Source organism: Podarcis liolepis (genome assembly GCF_965112155.1).
Source record: "Podarcis liolepis genome assembly, chromosome: 3".
NCBI classification, from domain to species: Eukaryota; Metazoa; Chordata; class Lepidosauria; order Squamata; family Lacertidae; genus Podarcis; species Podarcis liolepis.
In genome coordinates this window covers 89,493,323-89,513,480 of record NC_139557.1, presented here as the reverse complement: position 1 = coordinate 89,513,480, position 20,158 = coordinate 89,493,323, and the positions used below count along the sequence as shown (strand labels likewise).

The following is a 20,158-nucleotide window of genomic DNA, read 5'->3' as shown; positions in this document are numbered from 1 at the left end:
ACCTCTAGTTAAGAACAGTTTCAGGTTAAGAACAGACCTCCGGAATGAATTAAGTTTGTAACTAGAGGTACCACTGTATCCTTAACTTGCAGCTGCTTTTTGTCCTTTTCCTCGCTTTGCACAAATGCAACCGTCAAGCTGTCCATGGTGGAAAGCAAAGACGGGTTTAAAAAACCTCCAAAGAAAAATGTTGGACAAGCTCATTCCACCTCGAAGATTTTCAGAGAGAAGCTAAAGTGGGGGGGTGGGTGGAGATTTGGGGGGGGGGGTTGTTGTTGAAAACTGGTAGCCATAAATTGATTGGGATGCAATCATCTTCTACAGATTGGGTATGAAGACATGCTCAGAGCTATAATGTTATAATTTTATTCCATAATCAATCTCTTTCTGCACCGAAGGTTCCTCGGGTGCTTCCACCGACTCTCCCTTTAAATCAGGTAACACTTGGCAGGAGATTGAATTGACAACGTCTCCTATAAGCAGCAGTTTGCACAGCAGGGTACCTCGGTGGCTCTTCGGCTTGGTTAGCTGGGAGATCAACACTTGTCAGAACCCCACCAGCCTCTCCACCCTCTCTCTGCTTCCATTGTTCTAAAGCAAGGACAGATAAAGCAATATTACACCTTTCCCTTTCTATATAGAGGTAAGCTCAGCCTTTGCTCAACAGACAATGGCTCACCAGATTCAGTATGCCACATTTTTAAAACCTCTTGTTCCCCAAGATCAGCCCTGCAAGAGGTCATTGCGCTAAGGGAGGGCTGCTTTACCACTCAGTCTGATGCATGTTGACTAGGAAGTATGTCCCCTTGAGGCCAATGGGGCTGACTCCGAAGTCAGCACACACAGGGCAGGGCATGCTTGGCATGCAGAAGGTCCTAGCTTCAGTCCCCATATGGTGTCTCCAGGTAGGGCTGGGAAAGAGAGAGAGACACTGCCAGTCAGTGTCATAGACAGTACTAACAATCTTCCACAAGATACACTGAGTGGCTCCTGCTATGTAAGTTATTTAAAAGGCCTGGATGAACAGAAAGGTCTCAAAGACCACAGAGATGGCACCAAGCCAGCCTCCCAGGGAAGGCTGTTCCCAACCGGGGTGCCACTACTGAAAAGGCGCTCTCCCTAGCGGTCGCCCGCCTCCATTTGGTGCAGGCACTTAAGCAGGTCCTCTGGAAAGGATCTTAAGTTCCAGGTAAGTGAATATAGAGGTAAACAGTATTTCAGGCCACTTGGTCCCAAGCCATTGAGATCTTTAAGGGCTTAACCCAGCATTTGGGACCAGAAGTCAACATGGAGCCAGTGCAACTGATAAAACACAGGCACCATATGATCAAACTGCCCAGGTTAATAACCTTGCAGCCCTGTTCTGGATCATGGTAGCTTCTGGGTCTTTGTTAATGGCAACACATTTTTCAACACGTACTCTTAAATCAGGTGTGGAGAATCTTGGCCCTCCAGATGTTGCTGAACTACAACTCCCATCCTCCCTGGCTATTGGCATGCTTGCTAGGGCTCATGGGAGTTGCAGTTCAGGAACATTGGGAGGGGAGAAGAAATCCCCTCTCCTGCTCTAAATGGTTACCAGAGCATGGATACATGCACCCAAGCAATCGCCTCGCAGGTAAGCTCACGTGTGGCGTATCAGTTGATAAGCGGACAGGGTGAACCCAGAAAAGGTTAGGAATAATCCCAGAGGAGGCGATGACTCAGTGGCAGAGCATATGTTTGAAAGGCCAAATTCAATCTCTGACGTTGCCAGCAAAAGCCTTTTGGGTGGAAGGGCTAGGAAAAGAACATTACCTGGGGAGATCTGCTGCCAGTCAGGATAGATAGCAGCGAGTTAGCTAAATGGCCCCTGGTCTGACTCAGGGTCCCTCCCAAACATCTTTTTTATTGAGCATTCCTGATGATTTCCTCATGAGGGTATCAGGGCAGTTATATGGGGTCTCACTTTTGATAACAGTTTGTGCCTTCAGGTGTTTCAGAGCAGAAACTTCCCCCTGTAACTTTCTGGACCACGAACGTCCCAGTTTATTTTTCATCCTGCTTTTGTTGCGCTGCAGCAGAAGAGTGCCTCTCCAGACAGGAACACTGGGGAGGCATTGCAGAACAACTAATAAAGCAGAACGATGTGCGGACAGTCCAGTATCAATCCACCACTATTGCACTATCAATGACTTTTTCCAGGAAACGCCTATGAAAAGCCAAACATAAAACCCAGTCTGGAGAGCCCAGTGTAGGCTGGCTTATTAGGGAAAATGGAGCATTGCCCCCTCAGCCTCAGTTTGCTCTCAGCCAGCTCCAACCTGCCTGCCTTCTTTTTTTACAGGCAACCAGTTCAGGGAGTGGCACTGCTTGTCTGCGTCCTCTTCCTTGGTGTCAGTTTTGCCCTCATAGAACTCAGCAGGGAGCTGGCTGGGGGACAGAATTGCTTGACTCTGCCTGTTATTGGCTCTAGTTCCACCTAGTGTTGGTCCTCCTGCCTTTTGCTATGCCTTCTCCCAGTGCACACCAGCCACCACTTGGTGGGGAGGTGATCCTCAGTAAAAGGAAGCTCTGCAGCTTATTTTAAGCTTCATGGAGAGAACTCAGGTAGCTATGCTTTTGGATAATTCAAGCCTTTTCTAGCTAATGCTTAATATGAACTGAACATTAAAAAAAAAAACAAACAGGGTGTGTTGAAAGACCCTGAAAGAACTTTGACCCCATAGGGCAGGAGTGGCTCACCTGTGTGTCTCCCTCTCACCCAATGTTGCTGGAACTGCAACTCCCATCATCCCTGACTAGGGCACATGCTGGCCAGGGCTGATGGGATTTGAAGTCCAATCACATTTCGCAGGCCACAGGTGAGCCAAGCCTGCTGCAAATAGGTATTTTAGGATCATAGAGTTGGAAGGAACCTCAAACGCCATCTAGTTCAACCCTGTCCATGCAGGAAGTTCACTGCTACAGCATCTCTGACATGTAGTCATCTAGCCTCGGCTTACACAACTTCAACAGGGGAAAGTCTACCACCTTCTGAGGCAGCCTGCTCCGCTCCTACTTCCAGCTCTGCGACAGGTAACATCACTTTGCAGAAGAAATCAGTTCTGAATGCCCTCCATAACCTCTTCAGCTCCTTTTCTCTTGTAACACATCTACTGGCCGCAAATCAGCAAGCATTAATGCTCCTTTGCTGCCCTCTGGTGACAATTGCACATTTCATAAATTAGGAGTGAGTGTGAAGGTCTTATGCTGCCCCTTGCCGTTCAGCCCTTCTCATAACAGAAACTCGAACTATGCCACAGGCGGCTTATGTTTGGGTTGCCTTTCCATGTTTGCAGTTTACCTGGCTGGAGAGCTTTCCAGCATAAAAACATATGCATTTTGCTCCTGTGGTTTCCTTCTCTTGCAGGTCCTTCAACTATGGCCTACACTTTTAGAGGAGGTATTCCAGAGGGCAGAAGGCAGGGAAATCAAGGGTAGGTGCCACCTGAGCCAATGACAGGCAGAACCACCTCCTTCTGCTTCTGATCCGACCCTCCTCCTCCCTGCTGTGTTGTACAAAACTGAAACTAAAGAGGAGGAAGCTGTCAGTCGGTACAACCATTGGAGTTGTAAGTAAGAAGCCAAGAAGCCAGAGCTGGAGCAGCTTCCACTTACAGTTGCCACCATTGTTTTGGCAAAATACTGGCGGGGGGGGGGGATGCAGGGGTGGCTTTTTTTCACCTGATGCAGACTAAGCAATGCATTACAATCTATTGCAGCCTAACAGGGTGGCCCCTCTGGAATTTGCCACACACACATACACATGAATTTGTAAATCTGTCTGTGCTTTGCTGCACAGACCTTAAATACATGACATTTCATGCACCCTTTCATGTAAATGCGCATGTACAGCAATACATGCAGGCCAGGGCAAATAAGTAAATAAATGGGGGAGGGCATATTCTGACGAGGGAATGAGCTTTGTTAAATTTCTGAAAGAGAGAGAAAATATTAGGTGGGGAGCAATCCTTGTGGAGAGCTATTTCACCCCCAACCCTCCTCTTTCAAATGTCATGCAGATAACTTTGTTTGGAAATGGGGCTTCTGGGCTACGCTGACACAAAGCGGCTTGCTTCTAGAGCCTCAGAACCTGTTCCTCCTTGAAGGACGGGGCCCAGAGCTCACAGGCTGCAGCTCTGCAGATGGCTGCCTTAATTCAGCCAAAACAGCAGGGAACTGGAAGCAACAACATGAAAGCCTTGCCCTGGTTTGGTGCTCCTTGGAGGCAGGATGAGGAAAGGATCCTCTACTTGGCTGAGAGAAAGAGTACATAGCAGAATGCAGAAATATGGGACAAACACTGTCCTGCAATGAATCAATACAGGATGTAGCATTTTACACTGAAAGACAGGACGATCCTGTATTATACAGGATGGGTTGCAACACTGCCTCCATGGCTGTCGGGAACAGGAAGAGCCCAGGTTCCCCCCTTTCCTTTCCAGCTAATGTTGTCATACGGGAGAGGAAGAGAGTTGTTGTGGACCTGGGCCAATGGATGACAATTACAAGAAAGGAGATTCTGGCTAAAAACTAGGAGGAATTTTCTGACAGTGAGAGCTGTTTGACTGTGGAATGAACTGCCTTGGAAGGTGGCTGACTCTCCTCAATGGAGGTTTCTAAACAGAGGTTGGGTGGCCCTCTGTCAGAGATTCTTCAGCTATGATTCCTGTAGATGACTCCTAGGGTCCCTACAGGTCTATGATTCTAATAATAAACAAGCATGCAAATAAATCACTGCTGAGGTGCACCTACCATTGTGAGGCCTGAGGAGATTCTGGTGATGCATCCCCAGCGGTTGCCATTGGCTACGGACTACCTGTGACATCACAAAGGCCCATGGCAACTGGGTGGGTATAAAAGTGAGCCCTTTCCTCTTTCCCAACAGATCACAGTGGGCAACAGCTGGGACAGGAAGTGTTGCCCATTTTGCTACTTGGAGGAGGGGAATCAGCAGACGGACAGAAGCAATCGTCTAGCTGTGGGATGCTGTGGAACGATAATAAGGCAAGTTCACTTGCTGAGCAGAGTTGGGTCTTGAAGGTGGCTGGCACTCATTGTCAGAAACTGGCTCACATCTAGTGATGGACCTAACTGAACCTGGAAGATGTTAGTGGGTGGAAGCCAATGGGTTCTCATTCAGATATCAGTGAAATGCCATGAGGCTGAAGCAGGTGGATGTTTGTAGATTTACGCTCGTTGAAATTCACTTTCAGAAGCCAGTTGACAAAAGCCAGGGGATATTTGTGGGTTGAAGTTGGGGCACAAATAGGTAACAGTACATATGAAGGTTGAACTGTAAATATTTTTTTAATAAGAAGCAACTCACTGCTGTGGTGCCCCCGCAACCATCAGGTCTAGGAAGGTTGCGCTGTTGCCATTAGCTACAAACTGCCTCTGATGTCACAAAAGGACATGGTGGCTGAGGGGAAAGAAGCAGTTATTAGTGGGAGGGGGAGAGAGGGAAGAGCACCAGGAGAAGCAGACTGAGGCAAAGGTGCCCAAGGGGTGGCACTACCTGTTGGTTTCCTTGGTCTCAGTGTGGCCTTCGTAGGATGGGGACAAAAAATGGTTTTTGAAAATTGAAGGTGGTTTATTTTTATTGTTTTTGCATATTATGAGTAATACTACTACAACCCCATGCTTCTTCTCTTGAACATAAACAGGATGATTAACAGTTAAATTCAGGCCCAAATTCACCCTCCACCCCAACTGCTACTTCACTTTTTTGAAAAGCTTTTGAAAACCACGGTTAGGGCCAAATACAACTTTAGTTTCTGCCCTGTCTTAATTATCTCAAACGTGTATTCATTTATTTTTGTGTGTTACACAGACACAGCTGAATTCGTATTTTATGTGGGGTATAGTTTGTTGCTCATGACGGGTTCCGATTTTGACACTTGGAACAATGTTCATTGACAATGTAATGAATGGATGATGCCGCTAGATGGTGCTTGAGCCCTCTGGCATGGAGAAATTCCCCCCATCACTTTTTAAAATGTATGTTGTTGTCTTGTTCTTCCTAAAGGCAGAGGAGAAGGATTAGTCAAAAACGAGGGAAAGAACCCTCAACAAAACAGAGCTGGGAGTTGATTTGAATTTTACTTCCCCTCTCAAATGAAAATGCTTGCATATTTTCATATACATCAACAGATGCTATTACACTTTTTGTCCTTAAAATGGCAACAAAGAATGCCTCTTCCCTTAGGAGTGACACTTTCTAAACCAGACGATGCTTGTTCCGTTTCACAATTCCTTTGATTCCCTTGGGATTGGGAGGGGAAATCAATTAGGAGTGATGAAATGGAATGAGCTGACCATTGGTGGCTATAGCATTGTATCCCTTCAAACACTAACAGTCCATCAGACTCCCATCTGACCCAGCCAGCATGGCCGATGGCCAGGGATGATGGGAGCCGGAGTCCAACAACATCTGGAGGAGATGTCCCCAGAGTAGACTTTCCTTCTTCCACGAGAGCTCTTCTCTTCCCACCCACCCTCCATTAGGCTTGCATGATGATCAAGTTCTCTGTGATGCATGGATACTGTTCAACTGAAGAAGCTGCCCTTCTTGAATCACCACCTCCTGATACACATCTCTTAGGAGTCTAGGAGGCTTCTTGCAGTGGCATGGTGACTGGCTTAGTTAAAAGTGCCAGGGATTGGATGTTAAGTGTTAATAGCTGGATTTTAAATGCCCCTCTCTGTTCTTTGGCGAGAGGCTTTTTTTCTTCTTCCTAAAAAAACATGGCACGAAAATAATCTCTTCTCTCTTTGGCGATCACTCATAGCCAAGTAAGATTCTCTTCCATAAACAGGGTCTTAACAGTGAGTCCATAAGTGACTGTGGAGGCCAATTCTGGATCCACACGTCCTTCCACAGTGGGGTCATAGCTTTCCGGGCAGGAGGTGATCATGATGATGGTTTGCCAAGCATGTCTTCCTCTTAGCACGTTTCTCTCTTTCGTCCTGAGTTCGAGCAGCTTCAAAGCCCATGACACCTTTGGTAAAGGCTGTTCTCCAACTGGAGCACTCACAGGTCAGTGTTTCCCAGTTGTCTGTGTTTATACTACATTTTTTTTAGATTTGCCTTGAGAGAGTCTTTAAACCCCTTTTGTTGACCACCAGCACTGCGCTTTCCATTTTTAAGTTCAGAATCTGTTACACTGTTGATAGCATATGCCTCCATTTTGATTCTTAATTCACTACAATTTCAAATGTTTATACAGTCAGCTATTTGGTTAAGTCTGATTAGCCTTTGGGAACATCTAGCATTGTATATTGAGATATTTGGATGAACTTTACATTGACATGGCCCTACTTGTAAGTCATAAGAAAATCTGAGTATTTAATTTAGGCCTTTGATTTTTTATTTATTGGGGTGTGTGTAGACATCCTGCTCCAGAAGTCTTGGGGTGAATAATAACAACTAAAAAGCCAATGTAAAATATTCGCTTGAAATGAAATACCAATCCATCTACTAGCTCATGGGAGTGTTTCCAAAAACAGGAACAGCATGTGAATCTCATAAACAGCCAAGGCTTGAACTACAGTGCCCTTTATTTATTTTCTTACAATTATTTCCCACCTTTCATCCTTCATGGAATCTAAGGTAGGATGGTTCCCAGACACTCATCCACTCCAGGCACTACCCAGACCCAGGTTAGTATAGCTCCAGCAAGACAATGGCCTTGTGTGCCTTCAGACCAGATCTGAACAACAGAATGATCGTCATATACTGCAAGGTTTCCTGGAACAGTTCACTGGTAAGTGCCTTTGTTCTTCAGCTCAAAGGACCTTAGCTCAGGACCTGCTGGAACTCGACAGATGAACAGCCGTGAGATAATAATTATGGCATGGAGCTGCTCCGCTCTGCACAGAGTGCCCAGCACCCATCGGATAATAACGGTGCTCAGGGAGTATTCGCAAGGTCATTAGCAAATTTCCTTTGGCGCTCCTGCCTGGGTTCTTCAAGAGGACACACCACAAGGCTGTGTATGACAAACATTGCTCTGGTGTAACTTCCCCTTTTAAGCCTGCTGTACTTTTGCAATCTGTAAGGGTACAAGTGGTACCCTTTTTCAAGGAAGGAGAATGTCCTTGCTCTGCCTTCCTAGTTGCAGCTAGTTCCCTTGGGCATGGCCAGGATTTTTGGTAGGGTGAGCCTTTTTTGGAGAGAGATCGACCCCAAAAGTTGTTGAGCTTTCGGGGGGAGATAACGGGTAAAAATCCCTCCCCAAAGAGGACATTACGGGGGGCAGGCTTTGGCTAGAGGGGGCAGAACCTCAGTTAATTGAGTATTTTTAATGCTTTCCAATAATTTTTGAGGATTTCCTCCCCCCATGCTGGTTGCCCTAGTCTCCTGAATAAGCAAACTGAGTGTGGCAATGTTCTCTGATCAGAATGGTAGTCTGTCTTTGCCTTTAAAAGGAGCACGTGCACACATATGTAGTTACGTAGAAATGTACCTATCCTTTCATTTAGTTAAACATGCTTCTTTAGGCATAGTTCTGGCTTTTTTGGGTGGCGGGGGGAGGGGGAAATCATGCCAAACATAAGTTCGGTTAGATACCATGGTGAGACACCATGCCCAGGGACAACTCTACCAGCAGTGGAGTTCTAAATACACTACTGGGCTAGTCAACATGGTGGCCTCCAGATATTTTGCACTGACAACTCCCACCAGCCCTACCCATTGGCCATGCTAGCTGATGACAGCTGCCGTCCAAAACACCTAGAGGGCACCCTGCTGACTATCCCTGCACTAGAAAATAAGCTCTGATGAATGCAGCAGTGCTTACTTCTCAGGAAAGATGCATAGAGTATTGCGGTGCCAGTCTCTAAAAAGCTATCATCTGTATACTGCCTCACTACAGAACAGCTGGTAAAATGTGGACTGGATGAGGTAACTGTTAGGTGGATATGTAGTTGGATGACTGACCCAACCCAAAGAGTGCTCACTAAGGGTTCCCCGTCATCCTGGGGGAAAGTGACAAGTGGGGTGCTGCAGGGTTCGTTCCTGGGCCCATCGTTCATTGGAATTCATATTTCTTGGGAGACAGGGGAGGAGTGCGCCTTTGGGGGTGAAGTCAAACTGTTGGAAGGCTACAACACCTGCTGTGTCTGTAGAAACTGATATGGGAGAGAGATGTTTTGTTGCAGCTGGGGCAGATAAAGGCGTCTGAGAGGTCATTCCTCCTCTGGTCACTGCTATGGATGTACAACCTGACTGTCAACGTCTTTATAAATGACTTGGATGAAAGGATTGAAGAGATGCTCATCACATTTGCAAATGATACCAAACTGGGAGGGGGAAGCTAATGCTGCAGAAGACAGAATCAAGATTCAATGTAACCTTAAACAGATTGGTGAACTGACAATAGGGACAAATGTAAGTTTTTGCACTTAGGCTGGAAGAACAAGCTGCATAAATAAAAGATGGGGGACATCTGGCTTGCCAGTCCTACATGTGAAAAGGATCTAGGTGTTTTAGTAGACCAAAAGCTTAACATGAGCCAACAGTGTGAGACAGCTAATGCTTTTCTAGGCTGCATCAACGGAAGTATAGTGTCCCAATCAAGTGAAGTAATAGTCCTTCTCTATTCTGCCTTGGTCAGGCCAGCCACATCTGGAGTACTGTGTCCAGTTCTGGGCACCACCATTTAAGAATAATATTGACAAGCTGGAATGTTTGCAGAGGAGGGTGACCAAGGGCTTATTCAGCTCACACCCTGGAGTACTGTGAAGAGGAGGGCAACCAAGATGATCAAGGGTCTGGAAACCAAGCCCTATGAGGAGCAGTTGAAGGAGCTGCGTGTGTTATCCTGGAAAAGTGGAGACTGAGAGGAGATATGATAGGCATCTTCAAGTATCTAAAGGGCTGTCAGATGGAAGTCCCATATTTTTCGCGCCATTGGATGCACCGGACCAAAGGACGCACCGGACCATAGGAGGGGGAGAACAGGGAATTTTTTTTTCTTGTTCTCCCCCTCTAAAACAAGGTGCGTTCAAGGTACATTCACCAGAGCTTGATCCCTGAAGATCCCTGAAGTCTTTGGAGCGCAGCGCCCCGCTGCCCTGCAGAGGTTTGCGCACAGCCATCCCCAAGCTAGAACAGCGAGACGGAGCCCTCCATCTCACTGTTCTGGCTTGGGAACAGCTTTGCTAGCTTCTGCAGGACAGCGGGGTGAAGGCACCCTGCTGCCCTGCAGAGGTTTGCGCGCAGCCGTCCCCAAGCTAGAGCAGCGAGACGGAGCGCTCCGCAGTGCTCCGTCTTCCTGTTCTGGCTTTGGGCTTAGCGGTACAGCCTGCATTCGCTCTATAGGACACACACACATTTCCCCTTAATTTTTTGAGGCGGAAATGTGCGTCCTATAGAACGAAAAATACGGTAAGCTTCTTTTCTCCTCCTCTGGAGGGTACGACCCAATCCAATGGCTTCAAGTTACAAGAAAATAGATTCCTACTAATCATCCAGAAGTACTTTCTGATGGTAGGAGCTGTTTGATAGTGGAACGAACTCCCTGGGAAGGTGGTGGACTCTCCTTCCTCGGAGGTTTTTAAGTTGAGATTCCTTCATTGCAGGGGTTGGACTAGATGACTCTGGAGGTCTCTTCCAACCCTACAATTCTCTGCTGGAGTGTAGGCCACTGAAGCTAATGCCATAATGAATTTGTTAGTTCTGAAGGTGCCACAAGGCTCTTCATCGTACGCACATTCATGGGTGCTATACAAAAATACAGCGGCTAACAAAATAGATCAGTTATTGCTAGCAAAGCATTTCAGCTTCTGTCTTCACATTGTGCTGGAAATAATGAATCTCTGTTTTGTTAGTCTCTGTAATAAATATACAACGTTAGTGATTCATGGCATCCTACTAGGATGCAGAGCAAACTTTCTGAAGTGCTGAATAAAACTTTTAAAATCCAGAGAGCCTAGGACTTGCCGATCAGAAGGTTGGTGGTTCGAATCCCTGTGACGGGGTGAGCTCCCGTTGCTCGGTCCCTGCTCCTGCCAACCTAGCAGTTCGAAAGCACGTCAAAGTGCAAGTAGATAAATAGGTTCCGCTCCGGCGGGAAGGTAAACAGCAGTTTCTGTGTGCTGCTCTGGTTCGCCAGAAGTGGCTTAGTCGTGCTGGCCACATGACCCGGAAGCTATACGCCGGCTCCCTTGGCCAATAAAGCGAGATGAGCACCACAACCCCAGAGTCGGCCACGACTGGACCTAATGGTCAGGGGTCCCTTTACCCTTTTATGCACACATACACACACACACACACACACACACACACAAATATGTGTGTGTGTGTGTGCGCACACACACACACACACACACACAGTATGCTGCTAGTGATCCCCAGCCCTCGTCTCAAGAGTGGTGGGGGATCCTTTCGGATTTAAGGATCTGCAGCTGCCAGGGCTTATGGCATCCGGCGCCTCTGGATCTCCCAGCCCGGAGGGAGGGTGCGCGCGCGCGTGAAAGGCGACTTTCCCCTTCTTCCTTTTGGTTTCCCTTTAAATGGAAGCCCCGCCCACTGAAATTGACACAGTCCTCCTCGGCCGGGCCAATGGGCGCCTCGGAAGCGTGTTCTGTTTGTTACAAGTTTCACACAGCTCGAAAGCAGCGAGAAGGGAGCGTGGAAGACAGAAAAAGGAGCCGGGCCGGGTGCGCGAGGGAGGAAGAGCGCGTGTGCCCAGGAGGAGCGATGCTGGCCAGGGGCTGCCGGCGACGGGGAAGCGAGTGAGCAGCATGGCACGTTAGACCCGCTGCCATGAGCGGAGCCCCGGGCCTCTGCTGGGAGAGCTCGCTCATCTCTTCCTAAGTTCTTGCTGCTGCTCCCCTTTTGCCTCTCTTGCTAAGCTCCGCTATAGCTGCTCCTTTACCTCGGCTGCCTCCGCAGCCTGCGAAGCAAATGAAAGGATTTGCTGTGTAATATCTATACGTGTTGGAAGAAAAGGAAGGGGCGGGGGGGACAACAACCAAAGACTGTGCGTGGCAGTATTTTTCATCAGCAAAACCCAGACCCATCCAGGCTGTTGTCTGGAAGGAAAGGGGCGCAAGATCGAATTTCTCTCTGCAGATCCTGCCCTCTCCAAGCTACAAGTTGTGTGTACCTGAAGTTGCTGAATGCAAGCTATTCTGAGTGCCTCCAAGCGTGGCGGCGGCGGCGGCAGCAGCCGATCTAGATGTGCGTGGGTGCTTAACTCTTTCCCGGCTCTCTGGATTTGTACCATGCTCAAGATCCTCACGAAGAAGCTCAGGAATCAGAGTTTGAATGAGATCCAGCCCTTCCAGTTAAAGGTAAAAAAAAAAGGGAGCGCGGAGTTGGTTGTATATTCCAAAGCACGTCTCATTTTTTATTTTTGCGTTGAGCTGTACTGATTGCAGAAACTCTATACTGTTCTTGTTAGCATGGCCAGGGCTCGTTTTCTCCCTTTCGCATCCTGGTCGTGGCACGAGTTAACCGTGAGAGCTGCGTATGCACTTGAATAAGGCCTGTTCCTTTCGAGGGCCAGGTTGTCTTTGTCCACACAGCAGCTCAAGGGATGGAGGAGGCCTTGCACTTCCTTGGACAGCCTCGAGCCTCGAAAAGTGCACTGTGTGGATGCAAGGGTTATTAGCAAAGTGCATATTTTGTGTGTTGCGGATTATATTGGAAGGGAGACATTTTTTTGATGTTGAGAATGGCTCCTGCAAAGAGAGGGGGCTGTGCCACTCTGAAAATAAATGAATAAAACATTTGGGAAATATTTAGAAGTTGGTGAAGTGCTTTGCTAGGCACGGGTTTTGACTGCACTTGTCTTTTCTAAGTCTGTAGATATTTCCAAATTACTTGAGAGTAAGCATATCTCCCCCCCCCCCCCAATAAAACAAAACAAAACAAACAGTGGAAATTACTTGTTGTGGCTAAACATGTTTAGGATTGCATGGTATAGTTACAGTCTGGTGCTTGCTTAAGAGCAAGCCTTTGAGCTCTGCAGGACTGACTTCTGAGTAAACATGAGTGGATCAGGCCGTACCTTTTACCTGCCCCTTACAGCTCTCTTTGTTGGTAAATTACTGAGCAAGTTAATTCATTTTTATGGACTTGCCTGTGTCTGTCTGGATATTGTCAGTGAGTTCATAAAGGCTAGGGACTCCAGACACATCTGCACCATATGCTTGTGGCACATTGCATGCACATTTATTCAAAAGCTTCTCCCAAAGATTCCTGGAAAGTGTAGTAAAGCCACACTTCCCAGGACCCTTAACAAATGACAGTTCCCAGGAATTTTTGGAGGAGACCATGTACTTCAAATGTGGCCTCCCTCCCGTCTGCAGGGCCAGACTACTTTTCCTGCCTCCCCCCCAATATAACATTTGATTAGGGCCCAGTGAGGTGTGGGTGCTCTAGATAACCCTCAGCCAGCATGGGTGTGCTGAGAGATGTAGTCCAGAGCATTTGGAGGGCACCGTGTTGGGGAAGCCTGCCGTAGACAAAGTTCTTCCAGACTCCACAGTGAACTTGGCCACAGTGGTGTAGCGTGGGGGGTGCAGGGGGGGCCGGCCGCACCGGGCGCAACATCTGGGGGTTAGTGGGCGCAAATTACTTGCCTTGCCCTGGGTGCTGACAACCCACGCTACGCCACTGCTTGGCCATGCTATCTGAAGTCAAAGGGTTTCCAGGCGTCTCTAGGAGAGCAGTGTCTGGGTGGGAGCTAGCTGGGGGTGGAATTGTGACTGCCTATTCTGAGCAGTGTTGAGGTCTGCCCTTATACCTTGCATGTGTGGGTCTAGAGTGGCTTTCTAGACCCAGGGTCTGTCAAGTTTTTGTGCCAAGCTTTGGTTTTAAGCAGCTGTCCTGAAGGAATTAGCACAAGTTCTTGTAAAGCTGCCACTGCTTCTTCTCAAAAGAACACAGTTGGAGAGGAAAAGGCGTTGGAGACTTGCTCAAGCTGGAGAACAGAAAAAGTTCAGCATTTGTTCAAACTTGATTTCTCTCCCCTCTTCCCTCCCCCTCCAGATAAATATGTCTTGGAATGGGGAATATATACAGTAGGCCTCTGGTTCTTAGTATAGCTTCTAGTTAATAGCACTGAGTCGGGCTTGGAGTGTTGAAACAAACTTCTGAACATAGGCAAGTAGAAATTAGTAACTTTTGCTTTTTTAAAAAAAAGCAGATGGAAATAATGATGCTGCCCACTTCATAAAGGGACACAGTAAAGTGTACACTTCTGAGAACAAAATGGTGCCTGGTGTTCAAATGTCTCTTCATATCCAGTGGTTGTGGGCTAGCTGGCATATTAATATGTTTTGTTTCACTTGGATAAATGATTGTAGTCCTGGATTTAGCTGGTAGTAAATACAATTTTGAAAAAATATATTTTATGGGACAGAATCTATAATCTCTGTTGGGTCTGTTTCATGGAGGTGTGCCCCAAAGTAACTACAGTTGTACACAAAAGTCAGTTTATAGGGTTGTCTCTCACCTGAGCATCACACAAAGAATCATAGCCTAGGCTATGATGTTGCAGACTTTGTTGTCAGCAGCTGCAAAAGTGAATAGTTTGCAGTCGTCAGAATGGCCAGAGGAGTAGAAAGATTGGTGCTCCTTCACACCCAACTATAGAAACACTGAACTTTTGACAACGTGATGTTTTAAAATAAAGACAGCACCCTTGAATCAACTGGCATATTTGCATGGGGGCAGCTGTATTGCTATTGCTGTGCAAGAAGAGGATAGACTATTTGATGCCTGTTACACTTCTGGTTGTCCAACCTCAAACTGGTCTTGGATACCTCCAAGATGTAACCTGCAAAAAAGTAATAGATATTAGGAACTTTCTATAAACCAATACCCAGAGAGAGAAGTTTGCCTCCGAGGAATAATCTCATGTAATCTGAAACCTTGAGGGCGGGTAGACCGCCACCATCCTCCTCTCCTAACACCTGGGAATACATGCTTGTATTCGCATAGGGGGAAGAAAAATATAATAAGCATGAGCCATGAGAAAGTATGCATGGTTCAAAATCTCTCTTTAGAAATTCATGTTTATATACTTGGCCAAAACCTCATCCTGGAGCAGTTAATTCCATAGGTAAGTTTCCCCGCATTCGTCTTTTGAAATCATGTTTGTCTTTGTATATTCGTTCTTTCTCTGTCCTAATAGACAACTGCTTAAACAGAAAGCATGGGTGACTGTGTGTTCCCCAAAAGTGCAAAATGTGAGCTTGGAAGTGTGGTCCAAATCTCCACTTGGCCATAAACTTGCTGGTGGTGTTAGGAAAGCCGCTCCCTTTCAGTCAGAATGGTTGTTAGAATCATCTAGGTTACCTTTCTCCAACTTGGTACGGTCCAGATGTTTTGGACTACAATTTCTGTTGGCCCTGGGAGCTGTAGTCTAAAACATCAGGATACAGCCCTCTTCCAAGAGTTGAAAAGAGGACAATGAGAGCATTTGAGGGGGGAAATATGTATAAATGTTCTTACTGCTTTTCCACTTTCCATCGCAGTAGAGAGCCTTCTGTGTCTGTAGTGGCTCCCTGCATGTTTTAGCACCCCAATTTTCCATGGATCCAGAACACTCTCCATCTCAGACACTCATGTTCACAAGTTGGAAGGCGACGAAGGTTGGTGGTGGAAGGGGTGGAGCTAGCACTCATCCAGACCACCCCCCTCACATAATCCCATTGCTCTCCTTGCAACCCCTTAAGAGGGCTTAGGTTTTATTAAAGATAGCACCCCCATTAATCTGTGCCTCCATTCCTGCGAGGTCATTCTGCAGCCATGTTATCCTTGTGTGAACTTAAGCGGCATAATTGGATCTCTATGCTATCTTAAGGTGTGGGTGTTTGATTCCTTGATCCTAGGGCTCTGGTTTATCACAGTGTAAAGGGAGTTTTCCTGAGAAGAGGTGGAGGGAGAGTTGCCAGGGTAGTTGCAAACTCTTATCCGTGACATGACTGCGCCAGAAGACAGCCTGTTTCCTTATCCTTGCAAGAAGGAAGAATGTTCCTCTGCCCTTGTGTCAACTGTTGGGTTGAGCACCAGTGAGCAAACATTATTGAGCTAGACACAGCTCCTCCTTTTTTTAACCTTGCATGGTTCCACCTCTGAGTTCTGAAGCAGGAGTTCTGGGTGCTGCCTGTTGTCTAATTGTACTTGGTGCAGTTCAAGTGCTTGTTTTTCTCAAGATAGGGATCATACATGCAACGGTTGCTACAACCACCCTGTGTAAATGCAGAAGTTGGCTGGTTAAATCCACCCAGACCAAATGGGCACAGACCTCAGCTGTAGACAGGGAGTGACAGATTGGCAGCTGCTCTTTAGTCTTACAGATGTTTAACAATATTTCTCCATGCTACGGATTTAGGCAAGTAACAGCAAATTTACAATTATGAGAGTGAACAAACAAGGAAGAAATCCAGTGCCAATCCACAGTTGAATATGTGACAGAAAAGAACTTCCCATGACGATCTGTTTTCTTGGTCTGTACCCATTAAAACACACACACTCCTTTATCTTCCTTTACTTTTTCTTCCTTTGTCTGATCTCTCTTCACTTCCTTCTCAATTGGCTCTGCTGGCCATATGCATGTATGGCAGTCCTTCAGAAAGGGTGTCTTCTACCACCGGCACGGTGACCCAGATAAAACTCACCATGACAGCAGTTGAGAATTATGGTCTATGACCATAAGAGGAGCAGTGCTGGATCAGACCAGTGGCCCATCTAGTCCAGCATCCTATTCCGTCTGTGACCAACCAGCTCCCTGTAGGAAAATTTGCAAGCAGGACCAGAGAATGAACACTCGCCTTCCTGTAGTTTCCAGCAACTGGTATTCAGAAACATTTCTGCTAGTAGCCATTGAGAGCCTTCTCTAATGAATCTGTCCATTCCTCTTTTGAAGCCATCCAAGTTGGTGGCCGTGATTGCCGCCTGTGGGAAACTAGGTGCATGTTCCATGACTTGAATAGCAAACATGGTGCCTTCTAGATGTCCTTTGACCACAACACCCATCATTCCTGATCATTGACCATCCTGGCTGGGGCTGATGGGAGTCAGAATCCCAACAACATCCAGAGAGCACCATGTCAGCTACCCCTGGCCTACTCCGTAATTTGGAATAGTTTTGTCAGGAATGATTGGTACACTGGCTCCTGCCCACATACTAAGAGTCAGTGTGGTGTAGTGGTTAAGAGCGGTAGTCTCGTAATCTGGGGAACCAGGTTCGTGTCTCCGCTCCTCCACATGCAGCTGCTGGGTGACCTTGGGCCAGTCACACTTCTTTGAAGTCTCTCAGCCCCACTCACCTCACAGAGTGTTTGTTTTGGAGGAGGAAGGGAAAGGAGAATGTTAGCCGCTTTGAGACTCCTTAAAGGGAGTGAAAGGCGGGATATCAAATCCAAACTCTTCTTCTTCTTCTTCTAATTGGACACAAGCTTGGAAGGCAGCACTTTCAAGGTTAACATCTTCGCTTGGAGACTCCCTTGCTGTAAACTGTGACCTTTCTAACCATTTACAGCAGTTTGGCTCCCTGTCTCTCCCAATTCCCAGTCTGCTGAACAATCCTTCCTGTGCAGTTTGTTACTTGGTTCATTTGCAGAGTTGAACAGGATGCTTGGGAGCATTGTTTGGAGAAGCAAGAGTATTCAGAATTTACTTGTGGTCGGTTGTGCAGTTGTTGCTTGATCTTTCCGCTGGGCTCTAGGCAGCTTTCTCACTCAGCTGATGAAAGTCTTGCTCAACAGGATTTGTTTCCATCCTCCCATTTCCCAGAGAGGCTATTTCTCTCACCCTCTTCCTTTTGCTCTTCATCTGTGTTCTAGTTTATTCTCACCCCCTCCTGTTCAGAAAACGAGTTCCCTTAAGAGGAATACTTCCTCCCTCTTTGCTTCTGTTGGATGAACTTGGGGACTAATTTTAGTATTGCACTACCTGTAAACAGTACTGGAGGCAAGGCCAGTTCACACACCGTTAACTGTTGAACGGTTGGTGTTAAATGGCAGTGATTATAACTTTTATTTACTCTATCTGTTTGACTGTTTTAGCAGTCCATTGTGCTTTGAGCACATTGCCCTTGTTGGGCAATATGTAGAAGTTGTCTATGGCTGCATCGAGCATTTAGTGTTCTGCTTTTCAATCTGTAGTAACTTATGTAAAGTAGGGGATATAGAATAAGAAAATCAGAGAATGGTAGCGGTGGAAGGGACCACGAGGGTCATATAGTCCAACCACCTGCTGTTCCCCACCCGCCAATGCTCCATCCACACAATCTGAGCGTAACTCACGAAAGATCTTACATGGGCAGCCTTGATTCACAGGTTAGGCCAAGTGCACATGTGCAAGCTTTGTTAGCGGAAAAACGAATACGAAAATAAAAAAACCCCTTTATTTGCCCCACCCAACCAATAGAGCCAATATAATTGCCCCAGATAGTTATCTTAGGGCTGTTTTTATTACATTGGAGGCCTGGTCATGAGAAAACAATGATGCTGGCATCTTAAACAAGAACTCCCCAGGACCCTCACCACCAGCTTAACCTGCTCAATAAATATTTGTGCTCAGCATGTTCCCTTGGCAAGAGGCCAGCTCTTCCAACGGTTTTCAGCGACTTCCCACTGTTCCCTGGGCTCAGTGCTGGATTTACGTACAGTGGTACCTCAGGTTAAGTACTTAATTTGTTCCAGAGGTCCGTACTTAACCTGAAACTGTTCTTAACTTGAAGCACCACTTTAGCTAATGGGGGCTCCTGCTGCTGCCGCGCCGCTGCAGCACGATTTCGGTTCTCATCCTGAAGCAAAGTTCTTAACCTGAAGCACTATTTCTGGGTTAGCGGAGTCTGTAACCTGAAGCGTATGTAACCTGAGGTACCACTGTATAAGCTAAACAAGCTATAGCTTATGGCCCCACTCCCTTGGGGGCCCTCAAAAAATTTAAAGGAAAAAAACCACTGGATGTACATTTCCTAAATATAATATAAAAAACAAATAAAATCAAACTTACATACAGTCAGAGCTTAATAATTATTTTACTATTAATATACTTAATTGTATTTCACTATTAATATACATCTTAATTGTATTTCAGTTCAACAGTTACTATGATAAAAAACATATTTTGTTATGTGCAAATGGCTTTAGATACCTATTAGGTCCATAAATTACCACATAGCATATATTCAACACAAAAAAACAACGACAATTTGTTGTTGACAAAGGACAGCCAGACATATAAAGGGCCCCATTACCTTCAGTAGCTTAGGGCCTCATCAAACCTAAATCTGGCCCCGCCTGGGCCACACAGTCAGAGATTCACAGCTGTTGTGGACTACAATTCCCATAATCCCTGATCATTGGCTGTGTTGCCTGGGGCTGATGGGAGTTGTTGTCTGTAACATCTGGAGGGTACCATCTTGGCTACCCCAGATCTAAACATTTAAATTAACTCGGCTTCCCTAGGCTTGTAACTCCTTTTTTCCCTCTAGGTTTTCCAGCATGCACTTATACTGGGAAATGGCACCCCCAAATTGTGATTGGAGGAAACTTGGGAATTTTCCAGCCTTGAGCAGAGACAAGGAGTGAACGAGGCTGCAGCAGCAAAGCCCTCCAGCTACAGTCCAAGTTTCTTCCTTAAATAAACACAGCTGCAGCTTTCTGCTGAGACAAAGCCCAATAGCTCAGGGAATCCTGTGAACAGTAGTAGCATATCCCTGATCCAGCACATGCGTGCTTCTGGATAGCAGCCTCCATCCTATTTTTTTTCCTTTCCCATTTCTGTGCAAAAGTGTGTACGTCTGCACACTTAATATATTGGTTTTCTTTGACTAAGCCACATATAAGCAATGGCATGCACACTCTCTACTTTGAGCAATGTTTATTTAAAGTTTCTGGGTGCCTTTGTATAAGAGTAATACTAATTTTTTATCCACCCAATAGACCTGAACACCTGAGGGGTTCTGCAGTGAAGAAGGCCGCCTTTCAGATATTTGGGGACTTTATCACTTTGGGCTTTAGACATTAACGAGAGCACCTTGAATTGGGTCCAGAAATGAATGTGTGGCCAGTGCAGCAGTTTTCAGACATAGATTGTGTGAGATCTAAGGGGACCCGAGCTCTTGAAATAGCATCTCTGTTTGGAAAACCACTACAGTGTACAGTG

The 20,158-nt window shown here is 46.5% G+C and overlaps 1 protein-coding gene and 1 long non-coding RNA gene across 5 annotated transcripts in view; one reads left to right on the top strand and one right to left on the bottom strand.

The window, feature by feature from the left end:
* Window positions 1-352: 352 nt before the first annotated feature.
* LOC310704155 lies at window positions 353-5,319 on the bottom strand. The gene is made up of 2 exons (XR_014524607.1): window positions 4,777-5,319; window positions 353-591 (listed from the first exon to the last, which is right to left on the bottom strand). It is a non-coding gene; the product is annotated as an uncharacterized lncRNA (long non-coding RNA).
* A 6,130-nt stretch (window positions 5,320-11,449) lies between these two features.
* The window catches only part of LOC310704139 (uncharacterized protein), a 55,826-nt gene continuing 47,117 nt past the window's right edge, over window positions 11,450-20,158 (top strand). For 2 of the 4 annotated variants that reach the window (XM_083497220.1, XM_083497221.1), the window contains exon 1: window positions 11,621-12,321. In XM_083497220.1, the coding sequence (XP_083353346.1) occupies window positions 12,148-12,321 (174 nt within the window). In that variant the 5' untranslated portion in view covers window positions 11,621-12,147. Of the gene's footprint in view, window positions 12,322-20,158 lie in introns of all 4 variants that reach the window. The other 2 variants (XM_083497219.1, XM_083497222.1) reach the window with 2 other exon arrangements.